The 19,168-nt window shown below is 43.5% G+C and overlaps 1 protein-coding gene across 1 annotated transcript in view; it reads right to left on the bottom strand.

Moving 5' to 3' along the window:
• The window catches only part of LOC142576617 (rifampicin phosphotransferase-like), a 242,139-nt gene that overhangs the window by 105,930 nt on the left and 117,041 nt on the right, over positions 1-19,168 (bottom strand). The window contains exons 20-26 of the mRNA XM_075686819.1: positions 17,634-17,734; positions 15,629-15,700; positions 9,225-9,331; positions 3,549-3,621; positions 2,477-2,572; positions 1,885-2,046; positions 64-198 (exon numbers count right to left, since the gene is read on the bottom strand). Of these exons, the coding sequence (XP_075542934.1) occupies positions 64-198; positions 1,885-2,046; positions 2,477-2,572; positions 3,549-3,621; positions 9,225-9,331; positions 15,629-15,700; positions 17,634-17,734 (746 nt within the window). The remainder of the gene's footprint in view (positions 1-63; positions 199-1,884; positions 2,047-2,476; positions 2,573-3,548; positions 3,622-9,224; positions 9,332-15,628; positions 15,701-17,633; positions 17,735-19,168) is intronic.

The following is a 19,168-nucleotide window of genomic DNA, read 5'->3' as shown; positions in this document are numbered from 1 at the left end:
GCGACATAGATTAGGCAGGGAAGCAATTGACTCCAATTGTGACATGAAAATAACAGTACTTGCCCTGGACATGATCATGAGTGACCGGCAGATCTCCTCGAAGATTTTGCGCGAGTCGTCTCCTCTTCCGACGGGAAGTTTCATGTCATAATATTTCTTGTAACCTTCTGTCACAAGCTTTTCACAGTTCCACAGATCCTGTTTGGGTACAGGGAAGATGTCTTAAGCGCGGTAAACTTTCAAGGCACTGCAAACATCTTGAACAAGTAGAATTCTCAAAAAAGTCACGAGAGGGCACTCGCGTGTCTACTATTTCCACTGCGGGCTTGCACTCGCAAAGTGTCACTGAAAGGCTACACGCGTATATATTTGTACAGCACACACAAAAAAAAAACTTTACGTGGCTAACATCTAACCTTGAGCTCACTTCCCAATCCCGACGTCAAGTAAAAAAAAACAAAAGTAAGAATAAATGTCAAGCATATTTCCATATGCAGCACACATCCAGCAAACCCGTATGCTGAAGGTGAAAAATTACTAAACGCTTGGCAAAGCTTTTTGTCCCGTTACATTCAAGGCAGCGCAATGCAGAAAGAGAGAGAGTGCCCAGTCTAAGCTTGCTTCTAATCAAGATTAGTATAATACGATCACAGAATGCAACTGTGTTTAGTTTTTCGTTACGATATATTCTGGGTAGTCATTTTACAAAGCGTTTAGTCTCCTTGGCAGCATGCATATTATGATTCCTTGGCCATAGCGGATTCGCCAGTAAGAAATTCTTTTGCATTCTCTGGTACTCGTGCTATATGAATTTTTTTATTTTGAACTGCAATATCCTTTATGTAAACATCGCCGTTTTTATGGCAAGTATTTTGACCTTTTATAAGAAACAATTTATTTATGAAGAACTGGCGAAATTTTATGGTCGATATAAAAAGGCTGTGTGTGCGAGTCAAGCTGGGTATTTTTAATAAATTGAACAATTTTTTCTGTATTAATTCAAACTCTCGTTACATTTGTTACTCACTGATGTGAAAAATAAGTTATCCGGCGAAAGATTCAGCCTTAAAGGAAGAGAGCTACGTGTCATAGCCTTCATAATATGTATATCTTAGTACACATGGGCTGGATGCGCGGATTTGAAACTATATTCTTATAACCGTGGACAAGCAACAATTTGCGACACCAAACTACTCGAATAATATATGACCACTATGAAGAGGCTAACACTAGAGTAGCTGTATAATAAAGTAAAGAAGTAAGGTTTTGGGAACAAAGAAGGGACTGACACTGTTATTGTGAGTGAGTTGACATTATTGCAGGTACGTAACTTACTCCAATCACGTGAATTGGAAGATAGAATCTGAAAATTATAGGCTACCCTTCACTGGGAAAATACATATCTTTCAACGAATAACTAGTTCACCAGTACACATTTCTGAAAAAAACAATGACCTGCCTGCATTTCTAAGCTAGAAAGACTACCGTGTTTGACGACCGGACAGTGTAGGTCTTATACCCGCATCTTGCGCCACTTCTTTTCTTTCTTCTTGTTTTTTTACCAGCTTGGCTAACGTTAGCTGGGGCACCCTGTAATAAATCGGGGTGTATACCTGCTTGAAGGAAGTCGATACTATTGGTTTCATAATGAGCTCGTTAAAATATCTGCAAGGTTATGATAGTCAGACTTGCTGATATATGGAAATACTCGGATGGCTGGGTTGACCGTTTTTACGAGAACTTATCTTCGGCTTCCAAACCTTGCATCGCGTACGTAATTACAGTGCGGATGGATACTGCACGGAACATACCGATGTTGACCACCTGATCAGGAAGCATTTTATGTAACACTTACGCAAGTCGAACGTAGAACTGCGCACTTACCGACACCATTTTCCCTATGCTGAAGAATTTGGGCACGGCAAATCGCAGCTTCGCACGCTCGCGCATGAGCCTATTCACGTCCTCGTCTTCCATGCAGCCCCCGCGCATGGCGTACGCCAGCCCCTTTCGGAAGGATCCCTCTCCCCGCATGTTGAACATGTCCTGCGTGACGGAGAAGCCAGACAATCAACAGAATTCCTTACTGCCGCCACATTTGGTGCTACTAATGGCTGGATAACAAAATATAGAGGATGGTCCCTGCAAAGCTCAAAACTGTCACATTGGAGCTTCGGACGTCCTTATAATGTTCTGGCGAAACTACGTGTTCGGCGATGCCACATCAAGCACTGGTCTGAACTTACAAGGCCGCAAATACTGCTCTCATCGCCGACACACAGCACCGCGGCAGATAAGTAGGTAGCAGATGTGCATCTGAAATTCGCATCATGAAGGAGCGACCAGATATTACTGCTGGTAGCTCTCAGGGCGGCTCTGTGTTACATCGACAAGCTACAACCGAAACTCGCGCAAGGTTGCGCCGAGATGATGCAAGCACTTGTTGACGGCTCTCGCTATGTAGGCTATAACTCACATTCGATGCCGGGAAGAAGACGTTCCCCAGGGCTGTGACGAAGAAGCGATCGTGGTAAGGGTTGTGAAACCTCTTGGCCCGTTCATTGGTGTCTTCCTGCGAGAAATTGACCCACGTATTTAGCACCAAAGTGTCGTAAAATCTAAAACTGGGAGCAAGCCCCGGTGGCTATGATGCTGCGCTGCTGAGCAAGACGCGGGTTAGACTCCGGGGTGTGGCAGCCACATTCCGACGGGAGATGATAACATGGTGCGACAAGATAACACGACGACGTGCACGGGCAGTAGAACTTCCAACCCGATGGGCGGGTAGGACTGCACGTCGATGCAACTATAAGTGCGTATTAAGCATGTGAGTATTAAGATTATTCTTATCGCATTTTCTATAAAGCTACGCGCCTTCCGGAGGGCATTACGAGACACAGCATTCGAAATATATGAATGCGAACAAGAGGAGAGTGGGCATAGCTAAATAGGGCGGTGAATGTTTCAGTCATCCTCATTTTCAATGAAAATTAACGCCGCCAAAACTGCAAGTTAATCGGCATGGTCACCGCTATAAGTTGGAAGTGCGTAAAACATTTTAGACCGTGCATGTCAAACGAAAGCGTTCGTGCGGGTGTACATTCGTTTGGCTTTTGTAGTTCGTTATTCCTTATCGATATGGATATATTAATGATTCGGGAATTCTTAGATCTCAAAACTGGGTCAAATTTAGATAAGACGTCCTATCTGCAACGACGTAGTTTCCACATAGGAAGTTGATATGACGAATAATGAGGAAATAAATGACCAGGCCATGACATTTCGTGGCCACCTTATTATTGAGATATTCTGATGTTTCTGTTATTGGAAATGTTCAGATGGCTTTAATACTTCCGATAAAAGAACGCAGGCTTCTTTTTTGAGTGACTCATGCGGCCCTGAGAGCGCTTACAACTTCCAATGATTAGTTAATTCTATTACCTACAAATAATGAGTTTAGTACATACATACTAACACGTATTAAGAAAGCTATATGCTATAGCAGTGTTCGCTGATAAAAAAAAGATTGCAATTACGTGGCCACATACCTTGTTGAATAGCATCAAGCCATTGGTGAAGACGGCTGATCCAAGAGGACTTTGAGAACAGTTTACGACTTCCCTGCATGGTACACATCTTATGTTACACGTTCAACGAAAAGGGAATAATATGGTTAAGCGTGTGGCGGATGCTAGTGCGTTCAATCCATGTTAAAACTAATTTCCTCAACTCCACTGATTTCGTACAAGGGCGAGTTCTGTGCGCTAGCGCTACGACAGATAATTGCCGCTAGGCTGACTGCCATGCAAGACTGCGATACCTGTTCAAGTAACGTTTACGCTCGGCGCAAAACGAGGTTCCAGAATTCTTGAAAAACACACAAGAAAACATTAACGTTGAAGAAAAATGAAGAAAAAGAAAGACGAGTGCGAGCCGTTTTTACAAGGTAACAATAGTGAAGTACACAAAGGGGAGGAAAGGGCACGTCAAGAAAACAGCAGAATCCATGTTAAAGGAATAGATGGGAATCGGAATGACATTACAAGTTTTTCTCTTTGTTTTCTTTTTTTCACAAACAGCACGTAACCGAAACCCACACACACAAAGAGAAATACTGCAACTAGGGTGTTATTTTCATCAACTTTATGTCTTTAAAGCAGCAGCTGCAGCTGATGGGGGAAATACAGCTTTGCGAATACATAAATCCCCCTCCCCCTCAAAAGAAAATTATGCGTGGCTCTGCTATCGCATAACACCAGAGACCAATGGAGCAAGGGGAAGGCCAGTAAAGTAGTGCAAAACCGCACACGAGACACACGAGCGTGGGCAACGCGTCCCTACGGCATCCGCCAAAGGTGTCTACTACGGCGTCCCCGATTCAAGCGGCTAACGCCGTAGTAGACGCCGCGGTTACCTCCACTCTGTGCGGAGCGGCGGCCGAGGAGGACATCGAGGTACCTAGCAGCCATCGGAAATGAACACCCCTCCTTTCTCGCCCGACCCACGTGCGCGCGCGCCACATGAGAGGGCACGCGTCCGGGCCGCGTTCCTCACTCGCGTGCGATCAGCTCCTTCTCCCCCGCTATGCTACACCAACCCTCACCGCATCGATATGCTGCGCAATGCTATTTGTATACTCTGCTTTCACTCTCTCTCTTAACTCTCGCCCTCAGCTCGGCGAAGCTGAGGACGCAATGAGAAACCCAGCGAAGTTCTAACAGCTCCACTGTAAAATACGTAGACACGACATAGAGACACTATATCTGATGCGCCACAGCCGAATGAGACGTAGCTAGTAAGACGTGCATGAAAACCGCCACATCAAGAAGCGCAGCTAGGCGTCATGTAGCACAACGAAAGCTGGGCTGAGATGTGCACTAATTTATTGTTTAATATGTGCACTATTATTGTGTTTAATACTGTTTAATATTTATTGTTTAATAATTTATTCTTGTCTGCGCTTTTCACTGGCTGATAACCTTTCGAAACGTATCGCTCGGTGCGAGCCGCACCTACATGCATCCGGACTTTCCCGAATAAAAAAATAATAATGGGTTTTACGTGTCAAAGCCACTTCCTGATACTGAGGCACGCCATAATGTGGCGGGCTCCGGAAATTTTGACCATCCGTGGTTCCTTAACGTGCACCTAAGTACACCGATGTTTTTGATCCCCCAACGAAACGCGGCTGCCGTGGCCTGGATTCAATCTCGCGACCTCGTGCTTAGCAGCCCAGCACCATAGCCATTATGCAACCACGGCGGGTAGGACTTTCCCGAATGTTGTCACAGTTTTACAGGGAAACAATCTTGTTCAATCACATCGCTTGTCCGACGCGAACAGTGATGTACATCTTTGCAGTGTTTTAACCAGTCGGTGCAAGACTCAACCGTCACAAAGGCAGGCGAGCAGCTTTAAACAGCGAGAAGCGGCGACATCGGCGATGGTATGCGCAGCGCGAAAGCAATTTTCGCTTCAAATGCCATCAGCTAGGCTGTTCTCTCCAGGTCCGCATCCACCGTGCCTTAATTATACACGCAGTCCCATCGCGCACCGCTACAAAATAACTGAGTCACGCAGCTACAGGTATTAGAAATTATCTCTTCTGCTTTGTTTTCTGTTTTACAGCGAAGCTGTATACCTCTGCCGTCCAAAAAAATGTTCGTGTCATTGGCGTGGTAAGCGAGAAATTCCCCATACATGGGCCGATCACGGAGATAATGCAGTGCCGGGCAGACCCGCGGCGGAGGTGAAGCAGGTGTTAAACACTCCCCACACGTGGGCCGATCCTGAAGATAGAGCAATGCTGGGCCGACCCGCGATGGAGGTGCAGTTCGCCATTAAGGGGCCCGCATACACAGCTTGGCTGGTCATCCTTCTTAACAGAGTGGAAGGGCACGGAGTTTTCTTTTTTCAGTACATGGTAACCTTAGCTTTCCAAGATTTTAAAATTATCATACTCACGCATGGTGCATATAGGGACATGCAGATTGTTGCAGACACTGGGCTGTATTATGTGCATGGACCAGTAATCTTCTTGCACTGCGCATCGGCGCTGTATTCAGCTACAGCTTATCAAGATTTGTCGCTAAAAAGAAAACTAGTACATGGGGTTTTAGTTTCACGCAAGGGCACATACGCAGCCAGTAGGTGTAAAGTCAGGCGAAGTGCAACGGCAGGCGCTTTTCTTCTGCTTATGCAGGAAGAGAACGTCAAATCAGTTCTGATTGGCTACAGTCCAATTAAGCCAAGTGCAGCACACAACGCCGCAGCGTCGGTCCTGTATTAATTAAACCCGTCTGTAGGAGCCTACATAAGCTGCAGGTACAAAAATTTTCCCTGATATGAAACGCTTTCGGAAGTTCACGTGTCACTTTGGAGAAACGTGCGACGTTAATTTAGCCGATTCTGCTTGGCTTTTGACGGTCAAAATATAACGTTATCTAGCGATAATGATAAAGGTAAGCAAATAACACTGTTATCGGAAAGATCATGCTATTGATTGCATAGACGCTAAATTGGCTAAGAAAGTGCGAGAAACGACGACACGTAGAAGGAATGACCTGTTTTGGACTGATCGAGAAGAGTGACGCCATCTCTGTTTTTGTCAAACCTAGGTATGGGTAGGTTGCATCCCGCTGAGTAGAATAGAGGTGAGTAAGCGTCTGTGTGGTCTCTATACTGACTGTAGCTGTGCCTGAGCATTCCGTCACTTGCAGCAAGCACCCTGACAGATTGCTCTTATTTGTGAAGCGCGCAAACGGTGCTCCATAGATTTAATACAAGGTAACGCCTATGTTTTTATATTGTGATGGCCACGAGCGTAGCTTCACTGACACTTCGGTGACACATGAATGTTTCGACGAGGGCTTTTGTCACAATAGCATTTAGATGGACACTCCAGGCGCATTTCTGCAACCACCGCCATGAGGTCCCGTATAAAGTCCAAGGGCGATAAAATCTTCGCCGAATGCCGTATGCCGAATGTGCGATTGAAAGCGTGTGACGGTGAGCCGGAGATCGCGGCTCAATCTCGCGCACACAACGGACGAAAGCGGCGAAAAAGCACGCCGCTTTCCGCAAGCCTTTGGGGGAGGGCAGTGGGGGAGGGTACGCGTTCGATTCCTGTCGGCCCGCGTGAAGGCACGCGCCCGGCCGGGGCTCTATATCTTCAAGCGGAAGCTCGCGCCCAACTCCGACGCAGCCTGTCCAGATACGTGTAAAACGCAAGAACGTTCCGCGAGATAACCCCTGGACCGAGTTTAATGAAATTTGCTGCATTTGAGAGAGAAAGCTATGCCCTAGTGACTGTTGTTTTTGTGTGAACTTAAACTGCTCTAGGGGCGAGACACCGAGGTACGCGAAGACACGACGAACGCAGTTCTTCATGTACCTCAGTGTCTTGACTCTAGCGCAATTTAAGTTCACAGAAAAACGTCTCACCAACTAGCCTTCCAGCCCGCTCTCCTTTAGTGACTGTTGGAAGCGTAATTTCGATTTAGGGCGTGAATTTCTTTAAAAAACATTTTCAAAAATTCGAGAGAAATAGAAGCATGAAATTCATAAATAAATAACTCTGCATCAGGAACAGATATCGCACTTCTGTCAACGGCATCCATTTCAAGCGGACAAATTGGATACGTCATTCTGTATCTTACGTGTATTCTTTACGTTGTGTGCCAGGGTTCCACAAAAACTGTATTTCCATATTACATTCTTTTTAAATATTCATGTCTGACATATCAGTCTTGCGAGCTTTATATGTACTTAAGTGCAATTCACATATTGTGATATCGTTTTCCAGTACTGAGTTACAGACTAGCAAACTTGATACTATCGTTTTCTGTAAATTTTCGATTTTCGCCACTGTTCAATAAAATAATGACAATATAAATAAAATAATTGGAACCAACATGCATTAGATGTTAAGTTTTTTTTTTAAATGCAACAAACCTCCCCAAATTTGGTGCAGCCGTTGCCGAGAAAACGAATTCTCCTTTTATATGTATTTAAATAGGAGTACCCGAGTTAAAAAAGCCTCCTCTTAAAGCCATCTGCGACGGGTATAGAGTCCGCGTGGTGCTGTGTTTTCGCAAATTAGTTCGCGTTTATCGTCTCTATCAAGGAGAACAGAGATAGTTGTATAGGTGAGCCTTCTATCTCATCACTTGATGCTGAATTTGACTTCTTGTGCAACCTCCTTTGATGTTCATGTGCCTGTTCTTTTTGCTTGGTACGCACATGCTTGACAAGAGGATATCTATCTATCTATCTATCTATCTATCTATCTATCTATCTATCTATCTATCTATCTATCTATCTATCTATCTATCTATCTATCTATCTATCTATCTATCTATCTATCTATCTATCTGTCTATCTATCTATCTATCTATCTATCTATCTATCTATCTATCTATCTATCTATCTATCTATCTATCTATCTCTCCAATAACCAGTTGTGAACAGTGCTTCTCATTGTCCACCTTTCTTGTCGCTGTGGTTTTTATTGCGCTAAGTTACTAGATCAATTAGTTCGCGTTGATGCAGGCGGCAGCACGAAAGTCAATTCACTCGCTGCTGCCGTGGTTCCTTACTGCAGCGTTTCGACACCGTGTTTTCGCGGTCATCGAGTGAGATGTGTTCCTGTTTGCTGGTGCGTGCGTGACACCATGCTTGTTAATTCAGTTAATATGCCTATGTTTACAAGATTATGCGGCCGAAAAAGTTACTATCCTTACTTCGTATAGCTGTCCACTAATTTGCTATCGCAATTGATGTTTCGCCGATCGTGAGAAACTGCAACTTTTCTTGGAGTAGAAATTTGGAAATTTATTTTGCCTACACTTGTGTTGTGTCTACGCCTTCCTTCGTCTCCGTTTTCAGTTTGTTGTTGTTATTAGCAATGAAGCAACATCCACTAGCCAAGTTTTTGGTGTTATTCCGTAAATGTATGTTCAAAGCATTAGAATGTTTTTTATTGCAGTGTATCTCAGAATGACGATCCTTTAAGAGGCGCCGTGGCAAGTGCTCAGTGTACCGAATTAGTGAACTTCAGAAATGCTAAAGCAACAAGCAAAGGTACATATTGCGCTGCGTATCTTTTCCGCCAATCATACACGTGGAAAGCCGCGGTAGGTACACAAAAGACGCTACAATGAGACAAACCTCTGCACCGGTAGCCTGCAGAGGACGCACATAGCTTCAGCCATGGGTATTCTTACCCAATGTTGGCTTTGGATAAGCACTCATCCATGGTGCGGAATCCTTCATCCAGTTCGTGCATCAGCTCCACGTCGGTGGGCAGGTACAGTGATGTCACCGGACGTGCCTGCGACAAGCGGCGTACATGGTGAGATAGTTCTCGCAGGTACTAAGCTAAGGTGAGCTTCTAGCGCATATCTTACCAGGGGTGCTATAACGTAAAGCCACTGCAAACTTTTCTTTGAAAATCTGCGATCAGCTCTACGACGGGTCAATTATTTTAGGGTCACCCTGACTTCGCTTGTCTGTAACGCGACGTCAGGAAGACCGTTAAAGCTCCTCATCTGATATGACGCGTACACACTGAAGATGCGTGATATGACTGAACAGAAGAATAATAATTATTTCTGATTCCGCTCCTTTTTCATCATGAGCCCTCTGCAATTGATCAAATGCTTTCGGGCAGCGGCAACTTCACTTGTCTGTCATGCGAAGGTCACAAAACCGCGAACACTCACCGCGCCAAAGGGACGCATTAAATATCTATTAAATGAAGCACAAAGATGATTTTTTTTAAAACAGCCGGAGACTACCCCACTTCGAAATGAACAGAAGACGGTTACCCGCCGATCGCTTTGGCACGGGCTACTCGGAGTTGCCAGGGAGAATGAATTCATTCGCGTAGAGTGATTTAAAAAAACGAAGTATTATAACGTTGTCGAGCCCTTTTCTGCACGCACACGACATCAATTCGCCAAATTTCTTCACTGGGTATCAGTTTTACCTGCATTTGTAACTTTCCTCTGCACGCCGCGGCGATTTTCTACAGGATACCGAAAATTTGTAGGACGCTTACGCTTCGCATTTAAGAGTGGAGTGCCGATAGCTTTCAAAGATGCCCGACTGCTTCTCACACTTCCCGGCATCTGAAGCGTATGTAACCGTTATGTTTACCCGGAAACACTGCCGGCTAACGGTAGCACGAAGACGGGCTTTCTGGTAGAAACGCAGCCTCTGGCGTCGGCCGCGATTCGGCGGAGGTGAGTGCCATCTAGTGGTATTGCAAGGAGCCAGGCGCAGCTCCATGGCCTCCAAGATATTTGCGCGCTCCGGCGCACGCAAATCACCGGGGTCGTGGCTGGTCTATGATTGGTAGAAATGCTAGAAAAAGGCTTTGCTTTAGCTTTCGCGTGGTAAAATTATGTTTTCTCGCAGATTAAAATTACAATCCGACGGTATCATGTCTTTAGATTGTGTATAAGTCGTTCTTCACGATTTTCTACGTGTTTTAGCTTGATAAACTCATTTAATTCAGTAACCTCCTCGTGCCACATACAGGGCCTGGGTTTGGGTCGCTCGAAAATCGTTTTGCCGAAACAAACTTCGACGCTGTACGCCGAACTCCGATGCGGGACGCCGACGCCTGATTTTGTGCGACACGGGGCTTTTACCGCTACCGCGTTAAAAGTAAACAAGAAAAAGGCCAATCCCAGACGCCAGCCCTACCCCCCAACTTCGGCTGTTTGCTTTCATTGCGCTAGCCTGCCCCCCCCCCGCCAATCTCTCTCCACTTCTGCGCACACTTAGCCTCAGGTCAACGAATAAGATAAGAACTTGTCAAGTAAGGTAACGCTAGTCTCTGTGAAAGCGAACAAAATCGACCTCCTATAAACGAGGAGATCGTTGGATTGGCCTTTTAAAACAATGCTGGAAGTGACCGTCCAACGCTTGCGTCGGTGGCTACGTAGATTTTGACGTCAGGATAATGAAATAAAAACAGATTGGAATAGTTTTACGCTATATGGCCTCATGAACCACCATATACGAAGAGCTATTCGAGTTCATACTCGCCGTACGGTTCTTGCAGGGACAGATCGCGGCAAAAAGTGAATTTTTTTGTCGCCGATGACACCGCAACCATGTATCACGGTACTCACCGAAAAAACACTGTACGATGGCCAACGGAATGTAGTTGGTAACTCTTTAATTCTAGGTAATTAAATTGTCGCCTTCCTCTTCGTATACGTCCATTTCGCAACATGCTTATATTATTTTCCGGTTTTCAGGTTGACCGGGCGATACCTATGTTCATTTGACTCCTTTTCAGCGTCTTCTTTCATCACTCTTACTGCATTGCTTTGTGAGGCTGACGAAGGGCGGAATTACAGCAGATGCCATTTAAGTAAACCTGTCCAATCGTTGCGCAAGGATTACGGCCTGCTGACGGCATGACTGAGCTGCAGACATGCATTTGTTGGCGGTCAACCTCGGTAAGGTTTTTCATTGAAGAAGTTCGCAAATTTTGCCAACTGGACGGCGGTGATATTGCGCGGCGGTGTGGTCATGGAACGAGTCGTTATTTTTGCAAAATGCCAAGGTGACGCCACAGTGACTACCAGTCGTGGTCTTACACTGCGAGAGAAAAGCATGATCTGCCTTCGGTTGCTATTTTGTTCCTCTCAAGAAGAAAGGTAGTTTGCCACGGGCTTCCCTCCGCGCTTTCGTGAAGGCTGTATTTTGAAAGGTATTTTCTAAACTTCAGCACAAGGAAAGCAACGGAAGACAATCCATTCAGTCTCAGGTGGTGAACGTTCTGTGTCTCCGTCACAGGCACCGTGAGCTTCGTGAAAGTGAAAGTTTATTTCTTCTCAACGAAACGAGGGCGCCAAGACAAAACGCAAGAGCCTGACAAGGTCCTGGTCACCCGTAGAATAGCTGGCATCGCGCACGAGCACTTCACAACAAGTTCACAATGAATTTCTCAAGCTTTGTAAAAAGCATGACACAGTAAGTTAACATGCATGAAACTTGTACTAGAAAAGAGTGACTAAGATACTAAGAAAGATACATAATTTTTTACAAACATAAAAATATTAGTCCTAAAAGACAGAAACAATATCCCAAAGCTTGCAACATGAGCGTTAGAGAAAAAAAAACATCTCAAAGATAGTGAAATAAATACAAATAAATACAAAGTTTGTCGACTAAATAAATAACTCGTTCCGTTTGTAGCAATAGGCATTTTTAATGGTAGATTTAAAACGTTTTTGTGGAAGGCAATAATCAGTTTCAAAGGAAAATTTATTTAATACCGTTGGAATTTGGTAGCTTAGTGTTTGCTTGCCGTATTTGGTGCGTGTGATTGGAACAAGCCTACGTTTCGTCTGGAAAGCACATCAGCTGCTGTAATTACCTGGACAAGAAAAGTACAATTTATGACGATGGATGTACTTCAGTAGACAGAAATGATATACTTCTTCTACTTTAACGTTGCCATGTTTCTGAAATAGCGGTGACGTAGGTAAACCTGAAGGTCTGCCATGAAGCCCCTCAATAGCACGCAAAGCTCGTTTCTGAATTGAAATTAGTTTAAGGTAATTGCTGTACGTCGTAGTTCCTTAAACAAGCATACAGTACGATAACCTAGAGTACAGGAGTGTACAATGCATGGCCATCTTTAACCAGGGGGCAACAAATGCGATACGTTATACAAACATCCGACTGTTTTTCTTAGATCAGACATTAATATTGTGGTGCGAAAATTCCAAAAAAGATTGTCATTGAACCAAACACCAAGAAGTTTCTGGTTTGAAACTCGCTTTAATTCAGTATGCTCGTAAACAACTTTCAAAGTGATATTTGCTACTCTATTAATAAGATGAAAAATAATGTAGTTTGTCTTTGATAAATTAAGGCTTAGCCTATGCTTCAATAACAAGTTATGTAGCTTTCTTAAATATGCATTTGCCGTAGCCTCCATTTGGGACAAGGAATGGGATGAAAAAAAAAACATATTCGTATCGTCAGCGTACATGACCAGATTAGACGATTCGGATATGTTAGCGATATCATTTATGTATACTAAAAACAATAACGGTTCTAATATGGATCCTGGAGGAACACCATGCTGAATTGCCAATTTCGCGGAAGGTACGCCATTAACCTCAACATTCTGCAATTTGTTGTTTAAACAGCTCGTTAGCAAGTCCAATGCAATACCACGTATGCCATAACCGTTAAGTTTGCGTAGCAGGGTGTTGTGATGGACGCAATCGAATGGAGTGGGAGGGGGGGGGAGCTTTTGGAAATCTGAGAAAACGCCAAGAGTGTAATGTTTCATTCCGATATTCTGAATAGTGTTTTCCTTTACTGTTAACAGCGCCTGCTCTGTTGAATTGTTTTTCATAAATGCATACTGCGAGGGAGTAATAAGATTGTACTTATGGAAACAATTTTTGAGACCGGTAATAATGGCACCTTCAAAGACTTTTGATAGAACGGGTAGAACAAAAATGCGTCTATAATTATATATGTCATTCTTTCCACCAGTTTTGTAAACTGGACATACACATGCTATATTCAGCGGATCTGGGTACCCTACTCTTTCTAACATACGATTGGAAATGTAACATAAGACATCACATATTAAAGAAGATACGTGCTTCAAAGGTAATGCTAGTATACCATCATGCCCAGGTGAAACATGATTTCTTACCTTAAGAATTAATCAAGCTATTTCATGAGTAGTAGTTGGCATAAGCGCAATATAATTTTTAAGGCAGTGATTAGATTAGAAGGTGCGTGTAGCATAGATGAGGTCACGGACGTACATATAAAATCTGCTTTATTAATTGAAAAAAATCATTGAAAGTGGTTGCGAGATCAGAGCCTGTAAGTTCACCATTGACTGTCATAACAGTAAGGGGCGGGTCTGGATTACATTTATTACTTGAAAAGGTAATTTCACGCCAAACTTTTCTACTGTCAGACTGTGCTTTTGTAAGCTAATCAATACAGCAAGTAGATATAGCTACTTTAATATCCTGGTTAAGTTTTTTGTGTATTTTTTAAAATTCAATGAAGGTGTTTGCATCACGGCCATTGATAAACTTGTGATACAAGTGGTTTTGAGTTTTAATTCTTTTGTATAATTCCCGAGTAATCCAAGGCTTCTTAAACTTCTTGAAAGTTTTATTTTCTTTAGTGGAAATGCATTGTTGTAGCACCAAAGAAAGTGTTTAATAAATGCAGTATATGATTTGTTCACGTCAATTGTATCGTACCAATTATACCAATGTGAACTTTCAACTATTATTTTGAACATACTCATCGTGTTAGCATTAATTACTCTGTATAACCGTGGGACCTTCACATCTATGTCGTGCATGATAGGCAGGAAGCAAAAGATTGGCCAATGATCGCTGATTTCCTGGGATAGGACACCAGAGAGAATGTTATTAGCCACCATACTTGTTATACATACGTCTAGTAGACTACTTGTTTCAACAGTTACCCTTGTGGATAAAGATATACAATTCCAGCAGGCAAAGGATGCAACGGTATTATTGAATTGCGTTGCACATGAATCGTTCGACAATATGTTAATATTTATATCATCAATAATAATAAATATGCATCCGGTGGAAGTCAGATACACCGGTGAAATTTCTAGGAAGTCGAAGAAGTGCCGTTTGTTAGAAGTAGGAGGTCTGTATATTGCAACGACCACTACATTTTTAATAGATGCAGCGATGCAGTCAACATCGGAATCTATTACGCAAGATTATTCTGTTACAGAATGTTTATACAATTTACTTACATATACAGCGAGACCACCACTCTGGAAGTGAAGCCTTAATAATCCATTATAAGTATAATTGTCAAAGTGGGGATAACCCTCATGGGATGTTAGCCATGTTTCTGTAAACAAAAAATAAAATTTGTTTTATGGAAGCAAAAAAAAACAAGTTCAGATGGCCATCCTTGTGTTTGGTACTTCGAGCATTAAAATGAATAGCGGCGAGCCTTTCTGTAGAGAGCCGAGCTTCGTTGTGAAGCCTTCAACATTATAGCCAGAACAAGTTGGCTCGCAGTTCATGGCGGTGCGTTAGGCCATCTTAGGAAACGGACTTTACCTAGTCATTTTTTCCATATCACCATGATCAGTGATCCTCAGAGCATCAGTCAGCTCACTTTGACGTGCGAACACTTTACCCCCTATGGTGCAGACATATTTCCATGACAATAATTTCTTGCGTGCAATGGCGGCTCCTAACAACTGCTTATTGAATTGATATAAATGCTCGTGAACATAGACAGCCCCTCCATCCGAGGAACCAAGCATACTGTTATTAGGTCTTCGTTCCCTTGCCTTAGAAAGGAACGTGTTCCTTTTTTCTCGTCGAACAAAATGAACCATAATGTTCGTCTCGTCCGAGTTCCGAGTGAGAATGCGGCGACGTGTATCGATGTCTAATTCGCTGGCTTGTTCGCACAATGCATTACCGCTTGAAAACGTCAGCACCACGCGCCTACAACACGAAAACCTACCACGTTACGACCAGCCAGCGGGCGCATTCTGCTTTGCGCCCCGCTTCCTTCCCTACCCAAACTTCCTTTCTTGTATCGTTTGCAAGTCACGTACCTGCAGGATGTAGAGCGTGTCGCCCTTGAACGCCCACTCCACGTCTCGCGGACCTCCGAAGGCGTTCTCTAGCTGCAAAGGGTTTAAATGGAAACACGACGCTTTCACTCGTCCAGCACAGCTTACAAGATATGCCACATTTATTAAAACGATGTTAGCCTACAGTGGTCACCGTATGCCACTTGCGAGTAAAGATTACCGATCAACAAGTTGGACTATATAACTCCAGACGCCACTACAGCACCTCGTATGTCGCCCTGTTGGAAGCATAATACACGTAGAAACTTTTAAGGTACAATTCAGCATGGATTGGCGTTCTGGCAGATGCAAGAAAGACGACAGGGCTCAATCGGTAATGACGTAACTAAAAGCTTACTAATAATTGACAACAGAAGCGTCAATAGCCCATGGGATCTACGTAAGGTCACTCATAAGAAAAATAACTTAAGCTCACAGGAACATCTAAGCTTATGATACAGAAAAGATCAAAGTACAACACTATGGCAGCAATCTCAGCGAAGCAAGAGCTAGCCTGCCGGAACCTTTGCTATTGATATCTCGCTCAGCGAAATTCTCATGCGCTGGTCAATTTACCAGTGCAATGCCGCATGTCGTGTGTGGTATAACATTTATTATTTATAAAGATGCAGGTGGGTGCTTGTGCAAGACCATATTACGCCGACTAAGGTTGTGGAACCATATCAATAGGTGCGTCGATTTTATTTTGCTTCGATCTAGCATTTGACCACGTTCTTAAGCCACTTACGTAAACCATCACACAAACTCTGCATTACTTGCGACTCTTGTGACAGCGTAGCTCAGAAAAAATGAACGGCTTAGGGTATCGAGAATACTGTTGATTACTACAGCAGAAACAACGAAGACGAAAGCGGGGCACGACATGACAGGACCATGCGCTGAATGCGTTCTCCTATAATATCAAGAATAATTTGCGAACGCAGTTTATTGCAGCAAGAATAATCGTAGTAGCGAAGTCTAGACAAATCATGTCCCCCACATTCAGTCTTGCATTGTATTTAATGCACTAAATTTTTTTATGTATACAGCTATTTATGTAATATAATTTGAGAAGTTACCGCAAGGAACACACGAGGCGAAGAAAGAGAGAACACGAAGAGGTGTTCTCGTGCGTTCTTTGTGCTAACATCCCAAATAATGAATCACAAAGTGGCCTACACCCAGACTCTGCTATATGCAGTATTATTTTTATTTGCTCCAATGAAGAAAACAATAAAGAGTATTCCTTATAACTTAAAAGCTGCCGCAAGTTATATCTGCGATAAATCCAGCTAGAAAAGCGCAACAAAATCAAAGTAATGTCCGTAATTTACAAGTTGGACAATTCTATAGTACCATCCTTCCGCAAAAACATTTCCAATGAATCCACAAGCATAAACTACAGTTTTTTAGCTACATTAGACAACGATTTAGGGTGAATACAGGCTGTAGGTACATCAGTAAATTGGTCTCCCAGTGGAGTTTACTTTTCAGCTAATGTTTAGGTTCCGAGGCTATAATTAAACTGCGCGGAATTCAAGACAAGGACCTAGTAAGGGACACGAAGAAGCGCGAAGTGACACATCCATTTCTTTAATTGATAGCGAGAAGTGCTTTTACGCGGCTTGCTCTAATCTGTGGTCGTGGCAATTCGATTACATGTTTCTAGCATGTGCGACTAGAGACACATATTGACGAAGATTAAATTTAGTTAAATGTTAGTGCTTGTCCGTTTTCGTTAGTACGTACTCGTCTTGAATTCTGCGCAGTCCATTTATTTCCTCGCAGTAGGAATCAACTCGCCCAACTTATTGAATCACGGTTAGGCTTTTTTTTCAGCGACATACTCATTGTTCTGTTGGAAACCAACCGACAGGCCGACCGACCGACTGAATAAATGAATGGATAATCATTTACCTGCATAAGGGGAATCCCCTAACCTAAGCAGTGAGACAGATACTGATGACTTGCACGAAACAGCGCTTACCTCTCCGGCGAGCCTTCCAAGCCGCATTATCTGCTCGTCGGACAGGCAGCACTTCGTTCCGTTCGTTGAAGCCGCCGGCTGGAGCTCCGTGCCTCCGCCCTCTGCGAAACAGGTAGACGAGGCAGTGTTGTTGTGCATCGCTATCTCTGTTGCGCTTCGCCTCTGAGCATGCAACTTTGCACTGTCCCCCCCACTTCGTCTTCTCGACGCCAAACGAGCTGGCAGCCAAACCAGAGTCACCTCAACATAATTGACAGCGCTTATCTCTCGCTTTCTCTGCTGCTTTCCCGGCCCAGGACTAATCTCCTCTAATCTCCTCTGATATCCTCTCATCACGAGGCCTTACACCGATTCTAATAACCTTCTTTCTATAACATCTCCGACCTATAACTCCGTCATCGGCTTGAACGCGCGCAGTCTCCGCGAGCATATTTTGTGATTTCCTGGCCCTTTCTTTCACCCTTCGTTTCCGTTTTTCGATAATCTGTGCATCCGATACTTGGGTTACCGATTTCGATGAAAACTGTTTTGCTTTCCAAATGACAGTGCAGAATATCACCACCGTGTGCCCTCGTGTTGTGGTGGCGCAGCGATACCTACATCGAACAGGACGATCTGCAAACGTAGAATTGACCTGGCTCTTGATGCGCCCGGTTGCGAGGCAGTTTGGATTGAAATTGTTAATCTTGGCTTCAGTTGTCGTGCATATGAAGCATTTTTCGGCTGTATATATCGTTCACTTGGCTCATCCGTAACCAACTTTTGCTCCTCATTTGATATCTTGCTTCACACATTAACAAAAGAAAATAAGAACGTAGTTATCGTGGGTGGCATCAATATCAACTTATTGGATGATTCACGCTCGGGTTCTTTATAAAAGTATTTTTCTTGGCTATGGTCTTATTCGTTCTTCAACGATCCAACTCTCTGCATTGGCAACGTTTCTAATACTTTAATTGATGAAGCCTTAAGAAATTTACTTACTCCTACCGAGGTTTTTATCGTCCATGCCAATATAACTGACTACTTCCCCATAGAGCCTCGTTTTCGACTCGTAGCCATTCCTTCGAATACTTGCTCCTCCAGATCGGAATTCGACAAAAAAAGTTCACCGATTCAATAGCTCCAATAGACTGGTCTCATGTCATTACCTGCACAGACCCTCAGCGGCCTACAGCGAATTTTCTTCGCTCACATCTAATGCTATAGCTTCTTCAGCATCTAATGTTTTCTGCTGAAGAAAACATTCATATCACCTAAACCCATGGCTAACTCCAGGTTTTCTTACTTGTTTAGGAAAGAAAGACAGCCTATAGCGAAAATAGAAGAAAAAAAAACATAAATGTGTGTGTAAAAGAGCGATGCAAAAGATATCACTATACGTTAACCCTGTTATTATGAAAAGCGAAACGGGATTACTATGAACAAGTAATAATTCAAGCCGGTATTAATACAGGAAAGCAGTGGCGTATACTTAATCCATTTTCAAATAAATCTAGCTGTGCAACTGGTGTTACTGAAATCTGTCATGATTG

Source organism: Dermacentor variabilis, chromosome 3 (genome assembly GCF_050947875.1).
Source record: "Dermacentor variabilis isolate Ectoservices chromosome 3, ASM5094787v1, whole genome shotgun sequence".
Classification (NCBI taxonomy): Eukaryota; Metazoa; Arthropoda; class Arachnida; order Ixodida; family Ixodidae; genus Dermacentor; species Dermacentor variabilis.
This window is presented reverse-complemented; position numbering and strand designations above follow the sequence as displayed.